Source organism: Gallus gallus, chromosome 34 (genome assembly GCF_016699485.2).
Source record: "Gallus gallus isolate bGalGal1 chromosome 34, bGalGal1.mat.broiler.GRCg7b, whole genome shotgun sequence".
Taxonomy (NCBI): domain Eukaryota; kingdom Metazoa; phylum Chordata; class Aves; order Galliformes; family Phasianidae; genus Gallus; species Gallus gallus.
Window position 1 is genome coordinate 1,796,332 of NC_052565.1, and position 25,168 is coordinate 1,821,499.

The window sequence follows — 25,168 nt, forward strand, 5'->3', positions numbered from 1 at the left end:
GGGGGGGGCACCGCCAGGACTGAGGGGAGGGGGCACGCGCCGGCCGGGAGGGTCCGTAATAAATAAATAAATTAAAGGAGGGAGACGGGGTCCTCCGGGCCGGATCTGCCACCCGCACCCATAGCGTCCCGGGGTGGGGGTCCGGGATAAGGGGAGGGTTGTGGGGGTTGATGGGGAGGGGTCCCGGGATGGGATCCTGCAGTCTTTCCTCCGTGATGGGCAGCGTTGGCGTTGAGCGTCGCCGTCCCAACCGCCGCCACTGCCTTCCCCAGGGCTGGGAGGGGGTCGGTGAGGGGGCTGCGTGGGGTTGGTTGGGTGCTGTTGGTTGGGGCGCCCGGCGGCCGCCGCTCTCCCTTCTCCGTCCGTCTGCTTTATTGCACAATGCATGTCGAAGCGCGGGGTTCGGTGCAGGGGATTCGATTTCTCTCTTTTTCCTTTCTCGTCGTCGATTCTTTGCTCTCCTTCCCCAACATTCATCGGAAAATTCGACGCCGGTTTCTCGGCGAAAAGGAGGGGTGGGGGGGGGGAGGGGAGGGGAGGGGTGGTGGGGGGGGGTGGGAAATAAAAGCAACCCGAAAATAAAAGGGCAGAAGAGGAGAAGGAATCCGTCCTTCGGGCGGAGGTGCAGCCCTACGAGCATCCGCAGCGATCCACCACCATGCCGGGGATCTTCCCATAGATGATCTGCTGCTTATCGTTGAAGTAGAGCATATTGATGGGGGACATCTTGGTGGGCGTGCAGCACGGCCCGGCCGAGCCGCGCGGGTTGGCTTGCTGCACCAGGTGGGTGTGCGGGTATTTCTGCATGAACATGTACTCGCATTGCCCCGAGCAGTAGTTGGCTTTGTACCTCTTGGGGGCGATGATCCAGTCCCATCCGAAAGCCTCGAAGTCGACGGTCAGCGGGTAGCGGCAGCAGCGCGACTCGGTGGAGTGCTCGTCGCAGTCCAAGCCCAGGTTCCTCCGCGAGCGTTTGTTGTTCTCCAGCACCCGCAGCTCCATGAAGGGGTGCTGGGGAGGGGAAGGGGGAAGGGGGGGGGAGAGCAGCGTCAGCACCGCACCCGTGGACCCCCATGGGCCTCCATCGCCCTCCATGGCCATCCACGGTCCTCCACGGTCCTCCATCAACCCCCATGGGGTTCCCCCCTAAGGGTCCCCATGGCCTTCCATGGCCCCCTATGGCCCCTCATGGCCTCTCATTGCCCTACATGACTCCCTATGGCCCCCTATGGCTCCCCATGTCTCCCCATGGCCCCCTATGGCCACTCATGGCCCTCCATGGCCCCCCATGGCTCCCTGTGGCCCCCGTGGACCTCCATCGCCCTCCATGGCCATCCATGGTCCTCCATCAACCCCCATGGCCCCCTAAGGATCCCCATGGCCTTCCATGGCCCCCTATGGCCCCTCACGGCACTCCATGGCCCCCCATGGCCTCTCATTGCCCTACATGACTCCCTATGGCCCCCTATGGCTCCCCATGGCTCCCCATGGCCCCCTATGGCCACTCATGGCCCTCCATGGCCCCCCATGGCTCCCTGTGGCCCCCCGTGGACCTCCATCGCCCTCCATGGCCATCCACGGTCCTCTATCAACCCCCATGGCCCCCTAAGGGTCCCCATGGCCTTCCATGGCCCCCTATGGCCCCTCACGGCACTCCATGGCCCCCCATGGCCTCTCATTGCCCTACATGACTCCCTATGGCCCCCTATGGCTCCCCATGGCTCCCCATGGCCCCCTATGGCCACTCATGGCCCTCCATGGCCCTCCATGGCCGTCCATGGCTCCCCGTGGACCTCCATAGCCCTCCATGGCCTTCCATGGCACCCCATGGCTCCCCATGGCTCTCCATGGCCCCTCATGGCCCTCTGTGGCCCCCCAATGGCTCTCCATGGCCTCTCATGACCCTCCATGGCCCTCCATGGCCCCTCATGGCCCCTTATGGCCTTCCATGGCCCTCTACGGCCTCCCATGGCCCTCCATAGCTCCCCATGGACTTCCACGGCCCCCTATGGCTCCCCATGGCCTTCCATGGCCTCTCATGGCCCTCCATGGCCCTCCGTGCCCCCCCATAGTCCCCCATGACCCTCCACGGCACCCTAAGGTTCCCCATGGCCTTCCATGGCCCTCCACGGCCTCCCATGGCTCTCCATGGCCCCCTAAGTTTCCCCATGGCCTTCCATGGCCTCTCATGGCCCTCCATGGCCCTCCATGGCCCTCTGTGCCCCCCCCCCATGGCCCCCTATGGCCCTCCATGGCCCCCCACAGCCCACTATGGCCCTCCATGGTTCAGGATCTCACTGCTCCTGTTGCCTGGATCCCACTGAGCCCCATGGTGCTGTACTTGTCCCTGTGCTACTGCCGCTGTCCCCATGGAGCCAGGACCAACCCCATGAGGTCATCACCCATAGAGGTCCCATAGAGGTTTGAGCAACCCTACAGACCCCTCACGTGGCTGCAGTAGTGGGATAAGCTCTTTCAAGGAGCTGTCATCCATGGATCCAGAGCCATCCTCATGGATCTAGAACCATCCCCGTGGACCCAGGACCATCTCTCTATGGATCCAGAACCATTCCCTTGGAGCCAGGACCAATCTCACGGACCCAGAATCATCTCCACGGAGCCAGAACCAATCTTACGGAGCCAGAACCATCTATCTGTGGATCCAGAATCATCCTCATGGATCTAGAACTGCCCCTACGGAGCCAGGACCGATCCTATGGATCTAGAATCATCTCTCTATGGAGCCAGAACCATCCCCATGGAGCCAGGACCAATCCTATGGATTCAGAACCATCCCCATGGAGCCAGGACCAATCCTATGGATTCAGAACCATCCCCATGGAGCCAGGACCAATCCTATGGATTCAGAACCATCCCCCATGAAGCCAGAACCATCTCTCCATGGAGCCAGAACCATCCCCATGGAGCCAGAACCGTGTCTCTACGGATGCAGAACCATCCCAATGGATCCAGGGCCAATCCTCTGGATTCAGAACCACCCCCACGGATCCAGAACCAGCCCTACAGATCTCCCATCACCTCCATGACTCTATCCCCATCCCCACAGAGCTGCCCTCCCCACCCACACTCCCCCTCCCCCCCGGGCACCCACCAGCCCTTCAGCTCCGGGTCCCAGCGAAGTGACCGCCAGGTCGTTGCCGTTGGGGTCGAAGGCGTTGATCTCGATGCCCCAATTGTTCTGCGGTTGCTTGAACCAGTTCTGCAACACGTGCTTGAAGTCGATGCTCTGCCAGTGCCCGATGCGGGAGTTGAGGTCGATTTTGAGCGAGCGGATGCGGATGTGACGGCTGCCCTCCTCCGTCACCGGTTTGAGGCGGAGGATCTGCAGGTAGACGGTGGAGGTGTGCTGCACCGGGCGCAGGTACACCCACAACTGAGCCTTCACCACTTTGGTGAACATGATCTTGGGGCTGAAGTTGAAGAAGCAGCAGTGCGGGTTGCCCTCGATCTGCACCACGGGGTCGGCTGCGGAAGGAAGGAAGGAAGGGTGAGTCAGGGGGGCTGCATCCCCACCCCAGCAGGAACCCCCCCCCCCCCCCCCCCCCCGCACCCCCCATCTCTTGCACGCTGCTCCTCCTCGGTCGTTAGGAGGTGAAGGTCGGGGCAGAGGCCGCCCCGGGGGTCATCGCCCCTCCGTCCACAATAAGGTCCGGGTGCTGCCCCCTGACCCCGTGTCACCGCGGATTCATGATCCCCCGCGGGGCTGCAGGGATGGGGCAGTGGGCCCGGAGCACCTGCAGAGCCCACGGTTGGGATGGGGCAGCCCTCGCCCTCCCACTGCCTGCAGTTGGGGACCCACAGCGTCCCTTGGGTGGAGACCCACAGCGTTCCCAACCAGTGCGTTTCCCAAGCGGAGACCCACAGCATCCTCAGCTGGAGACCCACAGCATCCCCTGCACGGAGACCTGCAGAGCATCTTCAGCCAGAAACAGAGAGCAACCCCGGGCGTGGAGACCTGCAGCATCCCCGGCCAAATGCATCCCCTGCATGGAGACCCCCAGCAGCCCCCCTGCGTGCCCCCTCCCACAGACAGCACACAGCAGAGCACTGGGAAGGGTGCACAGTGCTGAGTTCCCCCTGAATGCAGTGCTGTCACCCTGGAGCTGTGGGTGAGGCCGCTTCACTCTGGGGTGCTGCAGTGGGGAGGCCGCCCTGGGGACCCCCAACCCAAAGGTAACCCCATCCAAGGGTACCCCCACCCATGGGTACCCCCACCCATAGGTATCCCCCACCCATTGGTACCCCCATCTAAGGGTACCCCCACCCAAAGGTACCCCCATCCAAGGGTACCCCCACCCATGGGTACCCCCACCCAAAGGTATCCCCATCCAAGGGTACCCCCACCCATTGGTACCCATATCCAAGGGTACCCCCATCAAAGGGTACCCCCACCCAAAGGTACCCCCACCCATTGGTACCCCCATCCAAGGGTACCCCCATCCAAGGGTACCCCCACCCATTGGTACCCATATCCAAGAGTACCCCCACCCATAGGTACCCCCACCCATGGGTACCCCCATCCAAGGGTACCCCCCCCGATCCTCTACACCCCAAGGATGCGCCCACCCTCCCCCAGCCCCACAGCAGCACCTGGCCCTGTGCAGCCCTCCCTGCGCTCACACACATCTGTGTCAAATTGAGCCGGGAATGTCCCCCCCCCCTCCTTCCACAACCCCCCCCCTTCCCCCTGCCACGCACCGGTCAGGTTTAATAGCACCCAGCTGCAGCGCGGGGCCATTTGCTGCACACGGGGCCCTCCCCGAACACATCGGGGTCACGACACCGGCCGCAGCCCCGGGAATGCCATCCATCCATCCATCCATCCATCCATCCATCCATCCATCCATCCATCTATCCACCATGTGGCCCTGCGTGCTCCCCCCCCCCCACACACACACCCCCCCTCTCGCCGAGCCACACATAAACCAAAGTGACAGCGGCTGGAGGGGGCCGCCCAGACCCCTCCCAGCAATTTGCTGTGCACAAGCCCCCTATTAAACCCACGCTCCGCTGGGACCGACCCCAAGCACGTCCCACCCCCCCCTCCATCAACCCCGTGCCCTTCCTTTGCCACGCCGTCCCCATCCCCACGTTGCCCCCCCCCCCCCCCCCCCGGGAACCCACCACCCCAATGGGCTCGGGGTCCCCTCGGTGCTGCCCCGATGGATTTATGGGGTTGCCTCGGAGGACGGAGTTGTTTGTGGAGGGTCTCCAGGTGAGGGGCACCGGCGGACCCCACGGAGCCCATATGGGGCGCGGTGCCGGCTCTGCCACGCGGCGCTGCTCCTGGCACGGGGCTCGGCGGTGCCAGGATGCTCGGCCCGTCGCTGTGGCAACGGGGGATAAAGGTTACCGGGACATCGGTCACAGCTGAGTATCTGCCAGGAGGGGGGCGGCCCCGAGCCCCCCCCACCCCCCCCCCCCATCCCCATCAAACCCTCCTATCTCCGCTTTGTTCCCATAGTGGAGGCACCCGGTTGGATTCGGGGCTCCCCGGTTGGTCCCGTTAACCCTTCGCGTGCTGCGGGGCACCCCGTGGCCTCCGTGTCCCCATCCCACATCCCACATCCCACGCTCCCCACTGACCTTGAGCGGTGCCACGGACCCCCCCCCCCCATGTCCTCCACCCTCCACCGATCCCCCCCCCCTCCAGTGCCCCCCCCCCGCCCCCCCACACCCCTCATTAAACCACCTCCACCCCAAAGGTCGCGGGGGTCAGGGGTAGCCCATAAATGGTTTTAGGACCCAATTAACCTTCCCGGGTTAAAAAAAAAATGGGGGGGGGGGGGGGGGGGGGGGGTGGGTTGAGGGGTGTGGAGGCTTTGGATTAAACCCGGGGGGGGGCAGCGAGGGGAACCCGAGAGCTTTATGGCTCTGCTGCCTGTAAAGCCCTTTTCCCTCCTTCTGTTCAGGAACCATAAAAACCCACACAATTGCCATGGGGAGGAAAAAAAAATCATAATAATAACGGAGCAGCACTGAGGGCCCGGAGGGGGGGGGGGGGGGAAAGGAGGGGGGGGGGGCAGCGGGCAGAGCAGGGCAGCCCCTGCGGCGCATCCGGCTGTGGGATGGGGACCCCTCTGCCTGGCGGGACGGGGGGGGGCTCAGAGCTGTAGCGCTTATTTTGGGGGCCCCCGAGGTGGGAATGGGGAGGAAGAGGGGGGTGCTGGGGGGGGAGCAGCGAGCGTGAGCGCGGCGCGGGGAGGAAAACCTCAGCGTGTCGTCAATTTTATGGGTAATAAAATTTCAAAGCCACCCGAAGTCTATTAATGCCCGGGAAGGAAATTCGTCAGGGAGGGGGAGGGAAGGAGGGGGAACGTCTCACACTTCCAGCCCTTCCGCTCGGCCTTCACACCCCATCCCCGGGATGGGTGGGTGGGTGTTGGGGGGGGGGGGGGTGTGGGGGTCCCGGGTGGTGTCAGCCATAAGGGAGCAGGTGGAGAAGGGATGGGACCCCTCAGCCCCTCTCAGTGCGTCCCACTGCGCTGCGCCCCGACCTGCAGCCCCACGGGTGGACACACAGACATGGGGACATACAGACGGATGGGGCAATGTCATGGTGAAGCAGCCCCCCCCCATACACACACACACACACACCATGTCCTGTCGCCAGGGCACCGTGGGGACCCCCCCAGTGCCATCAGCATGCCCTGCTGTAACCCTGCTGTCACATCCTGAGGCAGGAAGGATGCTGCTGGCGCCCGGTGCCCTGCAGGACCCGCAGGCTGGGATGTCACACCGTGTCACTGCTGGCCACGGGGACAGCGGGCACAGGGGGTGTCCTCGGGGAGGGACCACATCGTCCTGTCCTCAGTGCCCTGAGCACGGTCCCTGCACCAGCATTGGTCTCAGTACTATGCACTGGTGCCCAGTGCCACAGCCCAGTAGCAAGTATTGGGTCCCAGTAGCAAGTATTGGGTCCCACTGCCACGTATTGGGTCCCAGTGCCACGTATTGGGTCCCAGTGCCACGTATTGGGTCCCAGTACTGTCCCAGTACCCGGTGCTGATGCCACTGCTGGTCCTGGGACACTCTTCCAGCACTCAGTGCCCAGTCCCACAACACAGCCAGGTCCCAGCACCCAGCGCCCGGTCCCAGAGCCCTGTGACAGCTCCCAGTAGCCACTGCTGACTCCCAGTTCTGATTCCCAGTACCACTGCTGGTCTCAGTGTTGGGTCCTGGGTCCTGCTGCCAGCGCCCGGTGCCCAATCTCATGACACTCTGGTGTCACTGTTTGGTCCCAGCACCCATTGCCTGCTCCCGGCGCCCTACAGCTGTCCCCTGTGCCCAGTCCAGAACCCTGTGCCGGCTCATAGAACCCAGTGTCCATTCCCAGCACCCAGAACTCAGCCTCAGCACCAGTGCTCAATGCAGAGTCCCAGTGCCCTATGGCTGTTCCCAGTCCCTGATCCCGGTGCCGGTGCCCTGAACCAGCTGCTGGCTGCACTGTCCCATCCCCATATACCTGCATCCCCGTGTCCCTATGTCCCTGGGTCCCTATGTTTCCGGGTCCCCGCGTCCCTATGATGTCGCCGGGTCCCCACATCCCCTGGCCCCAGATCTCCCCACGGTGCAGAGCAGTGCGTCCCCCCCGGGCTTAGCGTGAAGCTGCCCGGTCCCAGTCCCGATCCCAGCCCCAGTCCCAGTCCGGTCCCAGTCCCGGTGCCGGTCCCGGTGGGCCGGGTGCTGCGGGTCGATGCCCGAAGCTGCGTTTGGGGCTGCCCCGCGAGGCACCGTGAGCGACCGCGGGGGACCGACCGGGAGTGCGGGGAGCGGAGGGAAACGCGGAGGAACGGGAGGTCGGGGGAGGGGGGGGGAGCACCGGGGGGAACCGGGGGAGGAGGGCGGGGGGGACCGGGGGGAGCCCCGAGAAGGGAAAGTTGCAACCGCGGCCACCGGACCCGGGGACCGGGAGGGGTCGGGGGAGGGAGGAGGCGAACTTTGCGTCCGGAACAAAGGCGGCACTGACTTTCCTGGGCCATGCTGATGACGGTCTCGGTGGTGGCGTGGTACTCGTCCTCCTCCAGGTACTCGTCGTGCTGCAGCGAGTCCCCCTGGAAGTCGTGCAGGTCGAGGATCTGCTGCAGCGGCGGCGCTTTGGGCAGCAGCTGCTTCACCACCTCGCGGGTGATGTTGGGCGCTTCCTTCAGCCGCAGCTTGCTGAGGATCTGCGACTTGATGCTCTCCAGCCGCAGCTCTTTGCTGTGCCTCCGCCACACGCACACGGGGCACGCGGGCTCCGAAGCGGCGGGGAGGGGGGGCTGAGCGCCCGCCGGGCCCCCCGCCACCAAAGCCAACAGCCACAGCAGCACCGGGGCCATCCCGGGGGCCTTCCCCCGCCGGCCCCCACCCCGGCGGTGCGCGGGGAACGGAGCGGGGAGCGGCGGTGGAGGCTGCGGGGCGCGGAGCGGGGCGGGCGGAGAGGGGCCGGGGATGGGGGGGGGGGGGGAAAAAGCGTCGGCGGCGGCCCCGGGGTTTTATATCCCAAGTGAAGTGTGTCGTCAGCGGCCTTGATTGGCTGCGGGCGCACAAAAGAGGTTCTGGCAGGGGCTTGGCACCAGCGAGCCGCCGCCGCCGGCCCTCCGCGCACCGGGCACGGCCCCGCACACCGCCCGCACCGCGCACGGTGCCGCCCCGCCCGGCCCGGCCCCGCCCGGCCCCGCCGTACCCACGTGCGGGAGTTGGGAGCACCCCCGGGGCAGCCCCGCCCGCGCCGTGTCCTCAGCCGCCCCCACCCCCCCACCTCCCCCCCCCCCCCCCCCGGTCCCACTCCCGCTCCCGGTGCCGCGTCCCACCTCGAGAGGGCACCGACGGTGCGGGGCGGCGGTTCCCGGTTGGTTTCTCCCCACCCGGTGGCAGCGGGACCCCTCGGAGGGGGAGGGGGGGGGGGGGCGTGGGGGGGGGTCCGGTGCCGGTGCCGCCCCCATCAGAACCATGGAGAGGGAATGGGGTGGGAGATCCGTTCCCCCCCCGCGCTGCCCCCGCGCTGCACCGCACCGGGGTTCGGTCCCGGCGCCGGGAGCGGTCCCGGAGCGCTGCGGGCGGACCCCGGCAGAGGGCGCGGCGGAGTCGCTCCGGAGCGACGGCGTTCACATCGGCGCCGGTAATACCGGAGCGGTTCTCAGCTCTGAGCGCAGAGTGCCACCGCGCGGCCCCGGGGGGGAACCGCGTCCTTCCGGGGGCGTCCCGGGGAATTCCGTTATTACCGCACCGGGAGGCGGCCCCGGGGGTTTCCCCGCGGTGGTGACGTCACGCGTGACGCCATCGTCCGGTAGGAGCGGAAGAGCGGCGGGAAGTAAAGCACCGGGGAGGGGGATAAAGAAGGGGGGGAAGGCGGCGGACCCCTCCGGCACCGGGAGCGGCGCGGGGCGGCGGGGGTTAAAGCTCCGCCGTGACGTATCCCGGTGGCTCCGCCCCGTATCGCGGCGCCGCCGAGCGGAGCCCCCCCCGAGAAGGTGTGAGCGGCCCCGCGCCCGGTAACGGCAGTGGGACGGCACCCATGGGGCGGGGGGGGGGGGGTTGGTGACCCCCCAAGGGCGGCCCCGGGGTTGGAGGAGGGGGGGGAGGGGGAGGGGGCGGAGGGGTCCGGGGGTGTCGGGGGGTGTCCCGGTGCCCCCCCAACGGGGATCCCGGGGTTCGCTGTGCGGGATGGGGGGGGGCTGCGCTCAGCCCACGGCCGCGGGGCAGCGTGGATGTGGTGGGAGGGGAAAAGCCCCCAGCCACGTCCCCAGCCACGTCCACGGCCACGTCCCCATTCCTGCCCCGCTCACGTTCCTGTCCACGTCCCCGGCACTGTCCTCATCCATCCCCGTGTCCCCATTTGTGTCCCCATCCCCAGCACTGTTCCCATACATGTCCTCGTCCCCATCCGTGGCCACGGCCTCATTCACATCCTCGTCCACCTCCCTGTTATCTAAAGCTATGCCCCCACGCGTGTCCCCTTCCCCATCCACATCCCTGTCCACGTCCCTGTCCCTGCCTACATTCCTGTCCCCGTCCACAGCCACGTCCCCATTCGTGTCCCTTTCCTTGTCCCCAGCCCCATCCTCTTCCCATTCATGGCCAAACCCCCATTCGCATCCCCATTTGCATCTCCAGCCCCATCCCTGACCCCATCTCTGTCCCCACATCTGGGCCGTCCCCCTCCTCACATTTTTGGCCATCTCTGTCCCCACATCTGAACCGACCCCATCCCCATACCTGGACCATCCCCGTGCCAACGTCTGTGCTGTCTCTATCCCCACATCTGGGCCATCCCTCTCCCCACATCTGGACTGTTCCCATCCCCACATCTGGGCCATCCCCACCCCCACATCTGGGCCATCCCTCTCCCCACATCTGGACTGTTCCCATCCCCACATCTGGACCATCCCTGGGCCGTCCCCTTCCCCACATCTGGACCATTCCTGTCCCCACATCTGGGCTGTTCCCATCCCCACATCTGGACCATCCCTATCCCCGTACTTCTGCCATCCCCGTCCCCACATCTGGCCCATCCTCGTCCCCACATCTGGACCATCTCTGCCCCAACATCTGCGCCATCCCTGCTGCTTACAGCCCCGCCCCCCCGCCCCCTCCCACCCCCCCGGGGACGCCCCGTGGGGCCATGCAGCCCTCATCCCCACACACCCTGCAGTGGGGGGCTGGGGTCTGCAACGAGGGGGGCCGTACTGAGCATCGTCCCCAGCCATGGCCGCGCTGCTGAAGGCCGTTCTGAGCGCCTCGGAGAAGGCAGCTGAGATCGCACGGCTGTGCCGGGACGCGGAGCCGCTCTTCAGGCTGTTGGTGGCCGAGAAGACCGGAGCGGATCGGAACCAGCGCTTCTCCCACGACTTCAAAACTCTGGCAGATGTCCTCATCCAGGAGGTCATCCGGCACGACCTGGGTGCCAAGGTGAGGGCTGGCTGGGTGGGTGGGTGGGGGGGGGTCGGGGGGAGCCCCACTTTGGGGGTCTTCGCGCTAAGAGCTGTCCCCAAATTTGGGGACGTGGGAGCGCCGCTGAGCGCCGCTGCCCCCGCAGTTCCCTGAGCTGCGCGGCCACATCGGCGGCGAAGAGTCCAACGAGTTCACCAACGCCAACGGTGAGTGAGGCGGGGGGGGTGGGGGGGTGGGTGGGCACGGAGCCCCCCCGACCTCGGGGCTGGCGGTGACAGCACGGTGCCGTTCAGGGGACACGGTGGCGGTGCGGGTGTGCGGCACGGTGGGGGAAACAGCAGCGCTGCTGGGCTCCGTGCTGCACCCCGAGCGGGAGGCGGCGGAGCTGCTGGCGGCGGCGGCGCACCGGGATGTGGCCGTCGGGGACGCGGAGTTGGACGGCGTCACTGTCAGCATCGCCCCCGGGGACGTGGCCGTATGGATCGACCCCATCGGTGAGGGGGCAGCGGGGTGGGCTGGGACCCCACCGCGCCACTGTGCGGTGACGGTGAGGGCGGTTTGCGTGCAGATTCCACCAATGAGTACATCGTGGGGCGTGAGGATGTTGCCCCCCAGGATGGCATCGCGCCGTCGGGGCTGTGCTCGGCGCTGGTGCTCATCGGTGCCTATGAGCGCAGCAGTGGTCGCCCCGTGCTGGGTGTCATCAATGAGCCTTTCCACCGCCGCCACCCCCAGACGCGTGGGTACGTGGGGGGGGGGGGGGGGGGGGAGGAGAGGGGGGGGTCGCACCTCGCCGTGGCCACGGTGGGGACATCACGAGGGGTCCCCCTTCGGTGTCCCCGTCCTGGCAGAGCCGCAGTGGCCATCGGTGTATCCCCACCCCGCAGGTGGCAGGGCCGCTACCATTGGGGCATCGCCTACCAGGGCACCCACCTCTCCTCTCTGAGCCCCCCCGCACCGCCGCGACCCCCTCCCCGCGTGGTGCTGAGCCGGGCAGAGGCGCAGGGGGTGAGGGATGCCCTGGCCTCGCTCTGTGGGGGTCACCTCCGTTTCGCTGCTGGAGCCGGTTACAAGATGCTGTGTGTCATCCTGGGACATGCGGATGCCTACGTCCTCTCCGGGGGGAGCACCTTTGCGTGGGACGCCTGTGCCCCCCACGCCATCCTGTGTGCTCTAGGGGGGGGCGTGGTGGCCCTGGGGGATGCCCTGAGGGCACGGAGGGAGGGGGACACGGGGACGCCCCCCCAGCTGACCTACAACCGCCCGGCTGAGGGGGCAGTGGGAGCCGAGCGTTGGGCCAACCGGGGGGGGCTGGTGGCCTACGTGCACCCCCAGCACTTGGAGGCGGTGCTGGAGGTGCTGGCAGCCGTGCCAGGGCTTTGAGGGGGGGGGGGGATTGGGGTTGGGGGGCAGGGATGTGGGGTAGCGGGGGCAAAGGGACACAGGGAGGTGACACATGAATGGCAGGACTCCATGGTGCGGGGCATGGGGTGGTGGGGACCCTTAAAGTGGGGCAGTGGGGTGTGGGGCAGCTGGGACCCTATGGGAGGGGACCGAGGGACATGGGACAGTGACAGCTGGGTGGCAGGACCTCAGGGTGCCCTGCATGGGGTGGTGGGGACCCATAAAGTGGGACAGTGGGGTGTGGGGCTGCTGGGACCCCATGGCAGGGGACCGAGGGACAGCGACATTGTGGTGCCCAGGATGCCAGGGTGCAGGATATGGGGTGTTTGGAGACCCTTGGGTGTGGGGAATGGGGTGGTGGGGGGACAAAGGTGCCACACGGGGTGGTGACATGTGGGTGGCAGGACCTCAGGGTGTGGGACATGGGGTGATGGGGACCCTTAAAGTGGGGCAGTGAGGTATGGGGCTGCTGGGACACTATGGGATGGGACTGAGGGACAGTGACATTGTGGTGCCCAGGATGCCACGGTGTGGGATATGGGGTCTTTGGAGACCCGTGGGTGCCCAGCATGGGACAAGGGAGGACAAAGGTGCCACACGGGGTGGTGACATGTGGGTGGCAGGACCCCAGGGTGTAGGACATGGGGTGGTGGGGACCCTTAAAGTGGGGCAGTGAGGTATGGGGCTGCTGGGACGCTATGGGATGGGACTGAGGGACAGTGACATTGTGGTGCCCAGGATGCCACGGTGTGGGATATGGGGTCTTTGGAGACCCGTGGGTGCCCAGCATGGGACAAGGGAGGACAAAGGTGCCACACGGGGTGGTGACATGTGGGTGGCAGGACCCCTGGGTGCCCCACATGGGGTGGTGGGGACCCTTAAAGTGGGGCAGTGGGGTGTGGGGCTGCTGGGACCCTATGGGAGGGGACCAAGGGACAGTGACATTGTGGTGTCCAGGATGCCACAGTGTGGGATATGGGGTCTTTGGAGACCCTTGGGTGCCCAGCATGGGACAAGGGGGGACAAAGGTGCCACATGGGATGGTGACATGTGGGTGGCAGGACCCCTGGGTGCCCCACATGGGGTGGTGGGGACCCTTAAAGTGGGGCAGTGGGGTGTGGGGCTGCTGGGACCCTATGGGATGGGACCAAGGGACAGCGACATTGTGGTGTCCAGGATGCCAGGGTGCAGGATATGGGGTGTTTGGAGACCCTTGGGTGTGGGGAATGGGGTGGTGGGGGGACAAAGGTGCCACACGGGGTGGTGACATGTGGGTGGCAGGACCCCTGGGTGCCCCACATGGGGTGGTGGGGACCCTTAAAGTGGGGCAGTGGGGTGTGGGGCAGCTGGGACCCTATGGGAGAGGACCAAGGGACAGTGACATTGTGGTGCCCAGGATGCCATGGTGTGGGATATGGGGTCTTTGGAGACCCGTGGGTGCCCAGCATGGGATAAGGGAGGACAAAGGTGCCACACGGGGTGGTGACATGTGGGTGGCAGGACCCCCGGGTGCCCCACATGGGGTGGTGGGGACCCTTAAAGTGGGGCAGTGGGGTGTGGGGCAGCTGGGACCCTATGGGAGGGGACCGAGGGACATGGGACAGTGACAGCTGGGTGGCAGGACCTCAGGGTGCCCTGCATGGGGTGGTGGGGACCCTTAAAGTGGGACAGTGGGGTGTGGGGCTGCTGGGACCCTATGGGAGGGGACCGGGGGGCATGGAGCGGTGCCACCACGGTGTCCGTGGCGCAGAGGGGACGTGGAGGTCGGGGGGCTGAGTGCCCCCCCGCATCATTAAAGGCTCCGCGTCGCCTCCGTCTCTGTCCATCCCGGGGAGCGCCGATAAGGAGGGGGGGTGAAGGGGGGGGGGAAGGGGAGGGAAAGGGGGGGGTGGGCGGTACCGGGGCGGGGCGGGGCGGGACCGGGGTTTCCTGTTGACTGCCGCCGGAGGCTCCGTCACATGACCGGAGAGCATACGGAGGAGCGGCGGCGCCGGTGAGTGCCCGGGGCGGGGGAGCGGCGCCGGGATCGGGATCGGAACCGGGATCGGAACCGGGATCGGAACCGGAGCGCGGGGCTGCGGTACCGGGAGGGGTCCTGGAGTGGGGTGGGGGGGTGGTAGGAACCGGTCCTGGGAGCGGAGCGGCGGCGTCGGGACCGGGAGAACGGGAGCGGAGCGCGGTGTGGGGGGGGGTTCCGTGGTTGGGGGGGGGGGGGGGGGGGGGGGGGTCGCGGTGCCGGAGCTGCGGTCGGGACGGGACGGCGGTTCGGTTCGGTGCCGTGAAGGGGTCGGCGCTTCCCGCAGGATTCGCCATGGCGGTGGAGGGCGGAATGAAGTGCGTGAAGTTTTTGGTGTTCATCTTTAACTTTATCTTCTGGGTGAGTGCGGGGCGGGGGGGGCGGCGCTGCGCTTTCACCCGACGGGACCCCCCCCCCACCCCCCCTCCCCCTTCCTTCCCTCGGGACCCCCATCGCCCCCAATGGAGATCCCGGACTCCGGGTTGGGGGGGGGGGGAGGGCAGGGCGGGGCCGTCGGTCGGTTCTGGGGTTAATTGGGCCGAGTTTTTGGGGGGACCACGCGTGGGGTTCGGGGGGGGGGGGGGGCAGAGCGCTGTTATAGGGAAGTCGGGGTGAGGAAAGAGGCAACGGCTGCGTGAGGGCGGGGGGAGCACCTTCCCGTCGTGTCGTCGTGTCCGTCTGTCCGTCCCCACCCCCCCCCTTCTCCAGCACGGGGGTGGGGGCGGCCGGGCTGAGCTGCCCCGTCCCGGTCCCACCCGGGCTGAGTCACCTTTGGGACGCGGGGGAGGGATGGGGGGGGGGGAAGTTGTTGGAGGAGTGAGGTGGTCCGGCACCGTTTCCTTCCCCCCCCCTCCCCCCCCCCATAACCACTCGTGCTGTTTGTGCAGTGGGCGCCGTGCCACACCGTTTGCCCACACCCAGCGAGCAAACACAAAAGGTGGGGGGGGGTCACAACCCCCCTCCCCCCCCCCCCCCCCCCACACACACACAAATACCTCTACCGTGGCTGGAAATGGGGCTCCCATGCTTCCAGCCCCCCCTCCCTCATGCTTTTTTGCCCCCCCCACCCCCCCCTCCCAGGATGGGATCCTGCTTTGGGGCCGGTTCCATCACCAGCAAAGTGATAACCCTCAGTGGCAGCGGACCCCCATCAGTGACACTCGGGGGGGGGGGGGGTGGGAGGGGTCCTGAGTTGTGTGCCCCCACTCCGGCTGTAGGGCAGAACTGGGATCTCCCACCTTGATGGGAGTCCCACCCTGGGACCAGCCCCATCCTCTGCAAAGGGATGACCCTCTGTCACAACGTACCCCATCAATGGCTCTGGGGGAGCTGTTTTACCCCCCCAAAAAAGATGTGAACCCCTCCCATCCAACTGTGCCCCTTCCCCTCCACCCCAACCACATAACCACCCCCATAGGACGGCAGTCCCACCTTGGGGCGCATTTCACCCCCCAGCAAAAGCAATGACCCTGGGTTGGTACCGGACCCTATCAGTGGCTCTGGGGGACCCCCATGTTGTGTGCCCACTCTCCAGCTCTGGGGGGGGCAGTGCTGGGAACCCCCCACCATAGATCCACCGCTCCCAGTTTCAGGGGTCCACAGCTGAGCATCCACGCTCAGCGGTGCTGGATCTCATCGGTGGCCCCGAGCCGTTCGTGCCCCCCACCCCGAGATGTGTACCCCCCCCTCCAGCTGTGTCCTGTCCCCCAGGTGTGCGGCGTGGCCCTGGTGGCCATCGGCATCTACGCTCACGTGGCCCTCAATAAGGCCCTGGTGGCGGGCAGCAGCTCAGCTGCCAGCAGCCCGGTGGCCATCATGGTGGTGGGCATCATCATCTTCTTCGTTTCCTTCTTCGGCTGCTGCGGGGCCTGGAAGGAGAGCTACTGCATGGTCACCACGGTGAGTGGGGGGGGGGGGGAGGTTTGGGGGTGCTGGGGAGGGGGGGGGTTGAGGTGGTTCTGATTTTCCCCCCCCTTCTCACCCATGCATCCATCCCTGCAGTTCGCCGTTCTGCTCAGCATCATCTTCCTGGTGGAGATCGCCGCTGCCATCGCCGGTTACGTCTTCAAGGATAAGGTGGGAGAGGGGGAGCGCGTGGTGTGTGGGTGCTGTGCCCCCTCTGCGGCTGCGTTCTGACCCCCCCCCCCCCCCCCCCCCCCCCCCCCCTTTTCCTTTGGCATGTCCCCCCCCCCAGGTCCGCTCAGTGCTGGAGGAGGGGCTGTGGGACACCATGCGCAAATACGGCGAGGATGTGCCGCTGACAGAGGCAGTGGATAAACTGCAGGAGGACGTAAGCAGCGCTGGGCTGGGGGCCCCCTTCCCCTCTTTCCCCCTCCCCATGGCTTAATTAACGCCCTCTCATCGCAGTTCCACTGCTGTGGTGCCAACAACTACACGGACTGGGCCACCCTCGAGCGGTTCCGGGCCAACAACACCGTGCCGCGCTCCTGCTGCCGCGTCAACACCACCACCTGCAACATCAACCCCACCCCCAGCACCATCTATGAAGAGGTGAGACCCCCCCCCCACCCTGAGGACCCCCATGCTCAGCCCCCAGTGCTGTGTGATGCTGAACCCCCCCCCCCCTTTTTGGCTTCCCCCCCCTCCACCAGGGCTGCCAGAAGGGCATTGAAGTGTGGATGAAGAAGAACATCCTCATCGTGGCCGCTGTTGCGTTGGGTATTGCCTTCTTTGAGGTATGGAGCAGAGCTGAACCCCTCCATGTGCATAAAGGGGGGGCTGGGAGGGGGGGGGGAGGGGGGGTGGCAGGAGTGATTCCCACACCTTCTTTTTCCACAGATCCTGGGCATCATCTTCACCTGCTGCCTGATGAAGGGCATCCGCAGCGGCTACGAGGTCATGTAGCCCCCCCCCAAGGGGCACTGTGCCAAGCCCACCCATGCCCAGCCCTTGCTGCTCCCACCCGGGGTGGGGGGGCTCCAGGTGGGAAGGGGGGGAGACGGGGGCTGCTGCTCGTCCTGGAGCAAAGCCCCAAGTGTGCCAATTGTCACTGCCTCTGGAGCCCCCCCCCCCCCCCCCCCCATCTGTGTGCCGAAAGGGGCTGGGGGACTGGGAAATAAAAGGAAAAGCTTGGTTAGAGCTGTGTGCATGAGGGGGGGGAGGAAGGGGGAGGAGAGTTTGGGGGGGGACGGGGTGTGTCCTGGCTGAGCCCTCAGGTTCTGCCCTCCCCCTGCAAAGCAGTGGCACTGGGAACTCCCTGCTGGGGGGGGGGGGGTAGTGGTGACACTGGGATAGGAGGGCAGGGATGGTGACAATGTCCCTGTGGGCCTGGGGGAATCCCCCACCCACCACATGACAGCAGTGCTGATGTGACGTGCAGTCCATGGGGAAGAGACAGCACTGCCACCAACTGTCCCCGAGCCACACATTCATCGATGGATGTCCCAGCACAAGGACAGAGCTTTATTTGCAGCCCTGGGGGACCCCAACCCCGTGCTGGGGTGGGGGTGGGGGGGTCCTGATGATAGCTGCTTTGGGGGAGCAGCTAGCGGACGTGGTGGGCTGGCTTGGGCAGGATGGTGGCCAGCACAAAGTCAACGATGCAGGCGGGCAGGTAGGAGGCGGGCAGCCACAGCAGCTTGGCATCCCAGCCTGCACTGTAGCGTGTGCGTGGGTGGCAGGCGCCCAGAGCGTGCTCCATGCAGCGCGTCACCTTGCCCAGGTCAGCATCACAGATGATGTTCATGATGAACCTCTGCACCTTCAGGTCTGGTTGGGTTGGTGGGGGTCAGAGCTTTGGGGGGTGGGCCCATGAGTGTGGCCAACCCAGTGGGGGCCCAGGAAGAAGGGGGTGGCCAACCCAGTGGGGGCCCAGGAAGAAGGGGGTGGCCAACCCAATGGGCCCCAGGAAGAAAGGGGTGGCCAACCCAACGGGCCCAAGAAGAAGGAGGTGGCCAACGCAGTGGGGGTCCAAGAAGAAGGGGGTGGCCAACCCAATGGGGGCCATGGAAGAAGGGAATGGCCAACCCAACTGGGGTCCAAGAAGAGTGTTGCCAGTGCCAGTGGGCCCCAAGAAGGAGGGGGTGGCCAACCCAACGGGGGCCCCAAGAAGGAGGGGGTGGCCAACCCAAGGAGGGCCCTGGAAGAAGGGGGTGGCCAACCCAACGGGGGGCCCTGGAAGAGTGTTGCCAGTGCCAGTGGGGCCCAGGAAGAGGGGTGGCCAACCCAATGGGCCCCAAGAAGGAGGGGGTGACCAACCCAGCGGGGGCCCTGGAAGAAGGGGGTGGCCAACCCAACGGGGGTCCAAGAAGAGTGTTGCCAGTGGGGCCCAGGAAGAGGGGGTGGCCAACCCAATGGGCCCCAAGGAGGGAGTGGCCAGCCCACGGGGGCCCAGGAAGGGGGTGGTCCCGCTGCCCCCTCCCACCACTCACACTTGTGGAAGAACTCCTCGCCGTAGCTGAGCCGTGTCTCGGGTGCCAGACGCTCCCAGAGCTGCCGCAGCGACGCTTCGATGCTCTCCAGGTTGGTCACGGCTGTCTTGAAGAACCCGGGCTCCACGATGCTCACCTTCACCCCGAAGTGGTACATGTCGCGCCTGCGGGCGCGCGGCCATCGGGATGGGGCTGGGGGGATGTGGGGCTGGGGGATGGGGACGCTGGGACCCACCTGAGGCTGTCGGAGAACGCCTCGATGCAATACTTGGAGACGCAGTAGCCGCCACCATTGGCCGAGAGGCGGCCGAGCACGCTGGAGGTGTTGACCACGCGGCCCCGCGCCCTCTTGAGGAGGGGCAGCAGCTGTAGGGTCACCTCGATGGCCCCAAAAGTGTTGACGGCCATCACCTGCCGGTAGTCCTCGATCCGCATCCACTCCGTGGGGCCGATGGGGTTGGCCACCCCAGCGTTGTTCACCAGCCCAAAAAGCCCTGGGATGGGAGGGGTGGTTGTGGTCCCCTCTTCATTCCTGCCCCATAGAACACCCCCAATGGGACCCCCAGGTAATCCTGCAACTTTGCAGGGCGCTCCTCTCCTCGCCCTGCAGCAGCTCTGGGTACTCCCACCTTCTGCCATGCAGCAGTCTTGTAGAGGCTCCCTCCTGCCCTGCCCTACAGCAGCCTGGCAGCGACCCTCCCACCCTACAACAGCTCTCCAGGGATCCCAAAGTGCTTTGCAGCATCCCCAGCCCCTTCATCTCCCCCCATTAGGGTACCCTGGGGGTGGACGTCTCTGGTGACCCTGCCTCCATCTCACACCACAGCTGGCGCAATCCCTTCCTGCCCCATAAAAGCTCACCGTAGACCCCCTTTCCTGCCCCATACCCCCTCGGCGCATCACCCCATCTTACCCCACAGCCCTTTCGCCCCGCAGCATCCCCCCCCAAACCCCCTTCGCCCTCTCCCATCCCCGCATCCCTCTCACCTTTCTCGCCCACCTCCTCCCTCACCCACTCCGCAGCACGCCGGATGCTATCAGAGCGGGTGACATCCAGCAGCGTGGTCCGGAGGTGCCCGGCGCAGCCTCGCTGCAGCCCATCGGCCCCTTGTGGGGTCAGGCAAGCAGCCAGCACACGGAAGCCACGCTGGGCCAGCCGCCGTGCCAGCAGGTTGCCAAAGCCGCTGTCGCAGCCGGTGATGAAGACGTGTTTGTCTTTGACTGAGGGCAGGGTTTGGCGATCCCGTACCAGCCAGCCCAGGGCCCAGGCCAGCACCACCAACAACAGGTACAACCACATGGCAGGGACCTGGAGGGGATGGGTTTTTTTGGGGGGAGGCTGGGCTGTGCCCCCCCCACACCCCCTGTTGTCCTGTAGTCTTGCCTCAGGCTCCTGGAGCACTGCTGTGCTGAGTGCCCTGCCCTGTGCTATGGGGTCAGACCCCCACTATTATTTCTTTTGGAGGGGAAGGTGTGACCCTGCCCCACAACCCTGTGCTGTGGCTGTGCTGCTGGGGTGGGGGGAACGCTCTGCTGCCCCCCCTTCACCCCCCAGGCTGTGCTCTGTGTCCCCTCCTTCCCCTCCCCACCTCCCCAGTGGGAGTGGTGTGCAGGGGATTACTGGAGTGCAGTATGCTGTGTGCAGTACTGCTGCTGTGGGGGGTCCCAGCTGCTCCCCCCCCCCCCCCCCCCCCCCCCCCCCAGTTCAACCCCATCCAGTAGCCGGGATGATCCCAGGTGCCCCCTACTTCCCAACCTGCACAGGGAGGGGACTGTCACTGCTCTGTCCATGTCCCCAGCTAACCTGTCCCCATGTCCCCCCCCCCATACAGAAGCCCTGTGGAGTAATGCCCCCCTACAACTCTGCAGCCCCATAAGTGGGCTCTGAATACCTGCCAACCCCCCTCCACAAGGCTGGGGTGTTCGGTGCAGGTTGAGCAAAGGGCAGCAACCCCAAACACCCCCCTCCCAAGCCCCACAGGGCCAACAGGGTCACGCAGTGCCCACCCCAGTGTGGGGACACAGAAACTGAGCTGCCCCATAGGTGTGGGGTGGGACTGACCCTATGCCTCCCACCTACCTTCGGGGGCAGCAGGCTCCAGGCACAGCGTTAGCAGAGGCAGCAGAACGGGTCTGAGCCCGGGGGGGGGGGGGGGGAGGGGGCCTACAGCTGCTCCTCCCTCTGTGCTTGGGGCCTATGGGCGGGAGACCTCTGGAGGGGTGGAGGGGGGGGGCCAGGCACGCGGCCACCCCCTGTCCCTGGGGATTAGCACCGGCCCCGAAGGAGCCTTTGTCCAGAGAAAAAGGGGCCTCAGAGCTGGGTTTAGCATTAAAGAGGATGAGGGGGCTTAGGGGGGGGGCAGCTGGGGCCACGCCACTCCTCACTGCGGTTTTATTCTGCTCGGGTGGGTCCCCATGCTCCAGAGGGAGGGGAGGGGGGGTCCCGTGGTGGAAGGGGGGGGGGGGGCTCAGGAGCAGGCAGGCTGCAGCTGCCCCTTGTAGATGTACTCCAGGGCTGTTGCAATGGTCCTCATGTCCAGCTCGATGCTGCGCGCCCAGTTCTCCACGTCGCCAATCTCCTGCAAGGGGGGGTGGGGGAGGAAGAGAGCAATGGGGGGGGGGGGGGTATCAGCGTGCTGCTGACACCCTGGGATTGGGGGAGGGGGTCGGGGGGGTGGGGGGGGGCCCACCTTGAGGGCCTGGTTGAAGTTCTCCACCATGGTGATCCACTGCCCCGTCTGCTTGGCAAACTGAGCTGCCTGAGCCTGCAGGGTCTTCACCTCCTGGTCCAGCTTGCGTTGGTTGACATAGGCCTGGGCCACACTGAGGGGGGGGGGGCGGCCAGGGAGGGGGGGGGGGGGTCCATGAGGAAGGACCCCCTGGGGGTGTGGAGGGGGGGGGTGGGAGGGGGGGGGTCTCTCCCAGGCTTGGTGGAGATGTGGGAGGAGAAGGGGAGGAGTGGGGTCTCTGTGGGGTGGGGGTCACAAAACTGGGAGAGGTTGAGGGGGTCTGGAGAAGGGGGGGGGGCACTCTGGGGGGGGGGGGGGCGTTGGGCAGGGAGATTGGGGGGGGAGGAGGGGGTGGGGTCTGGGTGGGGGGGGGGCAATGGGAACGTGGGGGGGTCCTTATGAATGGATTTGGGGAGGGGGTAAAATAGGTTGGAGCCCTCCCCAGCCCCCCCCCTCCCAACTACAGGGGTCCCATAGTGGTATAGGGGAGGGGGGGGGGGGCAACGAGGGGGTGTGGGGGTCCCTGCCCGGGGGGGGCCGTATGGGGCGGCCCCGCCTCACCCCACGTTCAGGTGATCCACCAACGCCTCCGTCAGCCGCGTGGCGGCGGCGATCGCCTCCCGACGGCGCCGCTCTGCGGGGCGTGACGTCAGCACCGCGTCGTGGCGCCTCCCGTGACGTCACGCACAGCGCCCTCAACCACCTCGCACCACCACCACCTCCCCCCCCCCCCCCCCCCCACTCTCCCCCGATTGGCGGCTCCGCGGGCCAATGAGGCAACGAGCCGCGGCGCCCCACCCTCCTCCCAGCCAATGAGCCCGCGGGAAGGGCGAGGCGGGGCGGGCTCACCCTGCAGCTCCCGCCGCTCGCTCTGCCGGGCCTGGTGCTCCCGCAGCAGCCGGGACAGCATGGCGGCTCCGCGTGACGTCACCGTGCGTCACCGCCCCGCCGCAGGGCATTGTGGGTGCGGGGAGGCGCCATAGGTGTGGCTGTAGGGGGTGTGGGATGGCTGTAGGGGGAGCTGTGGGGACCTGTGGGGGTTCTGGAAGGGTTTTAAGGGCGGCTGTAGGGGTCTGGGGGGGCTATAGGGGCGATAGGATGGCTATGGGGGGGCTATGGGATGGGTATGGGGGGGCTATAGGGGGGTATAGGGGCTATAGGATGGCTATGGGGAGGCTGTAGGGGCTATAGGATGGGTGTAGGTGGACTATAGGGGCTATAGGATGGCTGTGGGGGGCTATAGGGGCTATAGGATGGGTATGGGGGGCTATAAGATGGGTATGGGGGGCTATGGGGGGCTATAGGATGGCTATGGGGGGCTATAGGATGGCTATGGGGGGCTATAGGGGGGCTATCGGAGCTATAGGATGGGTATGGGGGGGGCTATAGGGAGAGATGGGTGGGTTTGGGGGGACCTATAGGGCTTCAGGAAGCCTATAGGGGGAGGTATAGGGGCTGCAGGAGAGATATAGTGGTCTGAAGGAAGGCTATAGGGGTTTTGGGGGAGTTATGGAGGTCCAGGGAGCCTACATGGGAACTATAGGGGTACGAGAAACCTATTGGGTCCATAGGATGGGTATGGGGGGTGGGCTATAGAGAGAGATAGAGGGTTTTGGGGGGGACCTGTGGGTCTTCAGGGAGCTTATAGGGGAAGGTGTAGGGGAAATAGGGGAGATGTAGTGGTCTGAGTAAAGCTATAGGATGGCTATAGGGGTCTTGGGAAAGTTATGGGGATCCAGGGAGCCTATATGGGAGCTATAGGGGTACTGAGGGAAGCTATAGGGTCCATTGGATGGGTATGGGGGGGGCTATGGGGAGAGATAGAGGGTTTTGGGGGGACCTGTAGGGCTTCAGGGAGCTTATAGGGGAGGGTATAGAGGCAGTAGGGAAGATATAGTGGTCTGAGGGAAGCTGTAGGGGCTATAGGATGGCTATAGGGGTCTGAGAGTGCCATGTGGGCATGAGGAGCCTATAGGAGTCTGGGGGAGCAATAGGGATTTAATAGGATGGCTGTGGGAGTCTGGGGGAGCTATAGGGGCACAAAGAGCATGTAGGGGTCTGGGTTGGGGTATGAGAGCTGTAGAGGTGAGGGGGATGCAGGAGCAAAAGGGGCTTGTTGGAGGGGGGGTAGGTGCTTATAGGGATCCAAAGATGCGTGGGTGGGACTATAGGGAACCATTGGGGCCTTCCTGGGGCCCGTTATGGGTTGGGTTTGGCTATTATGGGATAGGCTTGGCTATAATGGGATACACTTGGCCATTGAGCGCGAGGTTAACGAGGGCTCAGGCCAGCCCTGCCCGTCCTTCCCCAGGAATGAGCTGGGGGGGGGCAGGGGGGGGTGAGGCTTCCGCCCCACCCTGGGTCTGGATGTGGGCTGCATCTCAGCTCCGTCCTCACAGTGGAAATAAAAGTGATAAAGTCAATGCCAGGAGCTGAGCCCTTTCCCTTCTCATCCTTATCCCAGTTCCCATTCCCATCCGTATTTACATTTCCCTTCCTTCTCTTGTTCCCATCCGCATCCCGTTCTTTTTCCTATCCCCATTCTCCTTCCATTCCACGTCTTCATCCCTGATCACGTTCCCCTTCCCACCCCCCATTCCCTTTCCCATCCGTATTCCCATTCGTGTCCCCATCCCCATTCCCATTGCCCTCCCTTTTCCCATTCGTGCCCTCATTCCCACTCTGTTCCCCTTCCTATTCCCATTCCCCCTTCCCATTTCCATCCCATTCCCCTTCCAGTTTCCATCCCTGTTCCCATCCTTGTTCCCACAGATGCCCCCATTCCCCTCTCCTCCAGAACACTGTGGCTGTTTCCCACGGTGGCCGTGCTGTTGCAGTGGGATTTGGAGGGGTCAGGAAGTGGGGGCTGAGCTGGGGGCCGGGAGCCTGCTTCTCCCACCCTCCTCCCCAATGCTATAGCAAGGAGGAGGAGGAGGTCAGGCACGTTCACACGGCCGGAGCACCCTGCCAGCTCCCAAATATCTCCACGGGCCTTTGGAGAGCAGTTAAAAATAGCGGAGAGCTGGAAAAATATGAGTGTGTTCCCCCCCCCCAACCCACCCCACACTCTTTCTGGTTGAGGCGGGGGCTGCTCAGCCCTGAGCCCCCCAAATGGGTGACATTCCTGCACCTCCCAGGGCGGGGTGGGGGTCCCAGGGTGTCGCTTGGGGGTATCAGCAGTGGAGGGGTCCCGGGGTGTCACTGTGGCTGTGGGGGTGGCACACTCGGGTGACGTTGGAGAGTTGTTTTAGGGGTGCTGGGTGGCTGTGGCCATGCAGTGGGGCAACAGCATGACTTGCACGGGTTGTGATATGGTGTGGGGGTGGGGGTGTGTGTTGGGGGGGGGCGGGTATGCAGTGCAATGTGGGATGCAGCGCACAGCGCAGCGCGCCCTGGCACAGAGCGCAATCGCTGCAGCGGCTGAGGAGCGCCGGGCGCGGTCGGAGCGCAGCGCGGTGTCCCCGTGCGGTGTCACAGCTCTGTGTCACTGTCACCGATGTGTGTTCCTTCCCCCCCACCCCCCGTGCTGTGTCACCGCCCCGTGTCCCCGCGCAGCCGTGACACCGCATGGCCCAACGGGGAGGCGGGGGGGGGGGGGGGGGGGGGGGGCGCGCTTCGCCGGGACCGCGAGGGCGGTGGGCGGACCGCAGCGGAGCGGTGCGGTGCGGTGCGGTGCGGGCATGGCGGGGCTGTCCCTCCCGGGGCTGTTCGTGCCGTGGCTTTGCCTGCAG

At 65.9% G+C, this 25,168-nt stretch overlaps 5 protein-coding genes across 9 annotated transcripts; 2 read left to right on the forward strand and 3 right to left on the reverse strand.

The window, feature by feature from the left end:
• Window positions 1-354: 354 nt before the first annotated feature.
• GDF11 (growth differentiation factor 11) lies at window positions 355-8,401 on the reverse strand. The gene is made up of 3 exons (XM_025145635.3): window positions 7,991-8,401; window positions 3,113-3,486; window positions 355-1,011 (listed from the first exon to the last, which is right to left on the reverse strand). Exons 1-3 carry the CDS (start codon window positions 8,340-8,342, stop codon window positions 631-633), a joined length of 1,107 nt encoding a protein of 368 aa, XP_025001403.1. The 5' UTR covers window positions 8,343-8,401; the 3' UTR covers window positions 355-630.
• A 218-nt stretch (window positions 8,402-8,619) lies between these two features.
• Window positions 8,620-12,301, forward strand: INPP1 (inositol polyphosphate-1-phosphatase). 3 transcript variants are annotated; one of them, XM_015272577.4, is made up of 6 exons: window positions 8,620-9,292; window positions 10,709-10,914; window positions 11,042-11,102; window positions 11,190-11,390; window positions 11,465-11,639; window positions 11,784-12,301. In XM_015272577.4, exons 1-6 carry the CDS (start codon window positions 8,956-8,958, stop codon window positions 12,277-12,279), a joined length of 1,476 nt encoding a protein of 491 aa, XP_015128063.3. In that variant the 5' UTR covers window positions 8,620-8,955; the 3' UTR covers window positions 12,280-12,301. The 3 variants fall into 3 exon arrangements, with proteins under 3 accessions (XP_015128063.3, XP_015128064.2, XP_015128065.2); XM_015272578.4 differs by lacking the exon at window positions 8,620-9,292 and adding an exon at window positions 9,434-9,497; XM_015272579.4 differs by lacking the exon at window positions 8,620-9,292 and adding an exon at window positions 9,434-9,476.
• A 1,955-nt stretch (window positions 12,302-14,256) lies between these two features.
• CD63 (CD63 molecule) lies at window positions 14,257-17,414 on the forward strand. Of its 2 annotated transcripts, none has more exons than XM_040654901.2 (8): window positions 14,257-14,380; window positions 14,604-14,677; window positions 16,028-16,216; window positions 16,319-16,393; window positions 16,512-16,607; window positions 16,685-16,828; window positions 16,930-17,013; window positions 17,117-17,414. In XM_040654901.2, exons 2-8 carry the CDS (start codon window positions 14,612-14,614, stop codon window positions 17,180-17,182), a joined length of 720 nt encoding a protein of 239 aa, XP_040510835.1. In that variant the 5' UTR covers window positions 14,257-14,380; window positions 14,604-14,611; the 3' UTR covers window positions 17,183-17,414. The 2 variants fall into 2 exon arrangements, with proteins under 2 accessions (XP_040510835.1, XP_015128066.1); XM_015272580.4 differs by having other exon boundaries at window positions 14,257-14,293.
• Window positions 17,415-17,709: 295 nt separating this feature from the next.
• RDH5 (retinol dehydrogenase 5) lies at window positions 17,710-20,843 on the reverse strand. Of its 2 annotated transcripts, NM_204713.2 has the most exons (5): window positions 20,789-20,843; window positions 19,696-20,017; window positions 18,944-19,202; window positions 18,709-18,872; window positions 17,720-18,046 (listed from the first exon to the last, which is right to left on the reverse strand). In NM_204713.2, exons 2-5 carry the CDS (start codon window positions 20,006-20,008, stop codon window positions 17,823-17,825), a joined length of 960 nt encoding a protein of 319 aa, NP_990044.2. In that variant the 5' UTR covers window positions 20,009-20,017; window positions 20,789-20,843; the 3' UTR covers window positions 17,720-17,822. The 2 variants fall into 2 exon arrangements, with proteins under 2 accessions (XP_046760903.1, NP_990044.2); XM_046904947.1 differs by lacking the exon at window positions 20,789-20,843 and having other exon boundaries at window positions 17,710-18,046; window positions 19,696-20,581.
• Window positions 20,844-21,030: 187 nt separating this feature from the next.
• On the reverse strand, window positions 21,031-22,379 carry BLOC1S1 (biogenesis of lysosomal organelles complex 1 subunit 1). Its single transcript, XM_015272582.4, has 4 exons — window positions 22,287-22,379; window positions 21,999-22,071; window positions 21,399-21,531; window positions 21,031-21,287 (listed from the first exon to the last, which is right to left on the reverse strand). Exons 1-4 carry the CDS (start codon window positions 22,345-22,347, stop codon window positions 21,177-21,179), a joined length of 378 nt encoding a protein of 125 aa, XP_015128068.1. The 5' UTR covers window positions 22,348-22,379; the 3' UTR covers window positions 21,031-21,176.
• Window positions 22,380-25,168: the final 2,789 nt, after the last annotated feature.

Coding starts and splice junctions, on each gene's coding strand:
- GDF11 (XM_025145635.3), bottom strand. CDS start 8,342: ATGGCCCCGGTGCTGCTGTGGCTGTTGGCTTTGGTGGCGGGGGGCCCG. Junction 3,487..7,990: donor CATCAGCATGGCCCAGGAAA/GTCAGTGCCGCC, acceptor TTCCTTCCGCAG/CCGACCCCGTGGTGCAGATC. Junction 1,012..3,112: donor GACCCGGAGCTGAAGGGCTG/GTGGGTGCCCGG, acceptor TCCCCTCCCCAG/CACCCCTTCATGGAGCTGCG.
- INPP1 (XM_015272577.4), top strand. CDS start 8,956: ATGGAGAGGGAATGGGGTGGGAGATCCGTTCCCCCCCCGCGCTGCCCC. Junction 9,293..10,708: donor ACGCGTGACGCCATCGTCCG/GTAGGAGCGGAA, acceptor CATCGTCCCCAG/CCATGGCCGCGCTGCTGAAG. Junction 10,915..11,041: donor GGCACGACCTGGGTGCCAAG/GTGAGGGCTGGC, acceptor CTGCCCCCGCAG/TTCCCTGAGCTGCGCGGCCA.
- CD63 (XM_040654901.2), top strand. CDS start 14,612: ATGGCGGTGGAGGGCGGAATGAAGTGCGTGAAGTTTTTGGTGTTCATC. Junction 16,217..16,318: donor GCTACTGCATGGTCACCACG/GTGAGTGGGGGG, acceptor CCATCCCTGCAG/TTCGCCGTTCTGCTCAGCAT. Junction 17,014..17,116: donor TGGGTATTGCCTTCTTTGAG/GTATGGAGCAGA, acceptor CTTTTTCCACAG/ATCCTGGGCATCATCTTCAC.
- RDH5 (XM_046904947.1), bottom strand. CDS start 20,008: ATGTGGTTGTACCTGTTGTTGGTGGTGCTGGCCTGGGCCCTGGGCTGG. Junction 19,203..19,695: donor GGAGGAGGTGGGCGAGAAAG/GTGAGAGGGATG, acceptor CTCCCATCCCAG/GGCTTTTTGGGCTGGTGAAC. Junction 18,047..18,708: donor CGAGGAGTTCTTCCACAAGT/GTGAGTGGTGGG, acceptor CAACCCAACCAG/ACCTGAAGGTGCAGAGGTTC.
- BLOC1S1 (XM_015272582.4), bottom strand. CDS start 22,347: ATGCTGTCCCGGCTGCTGCGGGAGCACCAGGCCCGGCAGAGCGAGCGG. Junction 21,532..21,998: donor GTGGATCACCTGAACGTGGG/GTGAGGCGGGGC, acceptor CCCCCCCCTCAG/TGTGGCCCAGGCCTATGTCA. Junction 21,288..21,398: donor ACTTCAACCAGGCCCTCAAG/GTGGGCCCCCCC, acceptor CCCCCCTTGCAG/GAGATTGGCGACGTGGAGAA.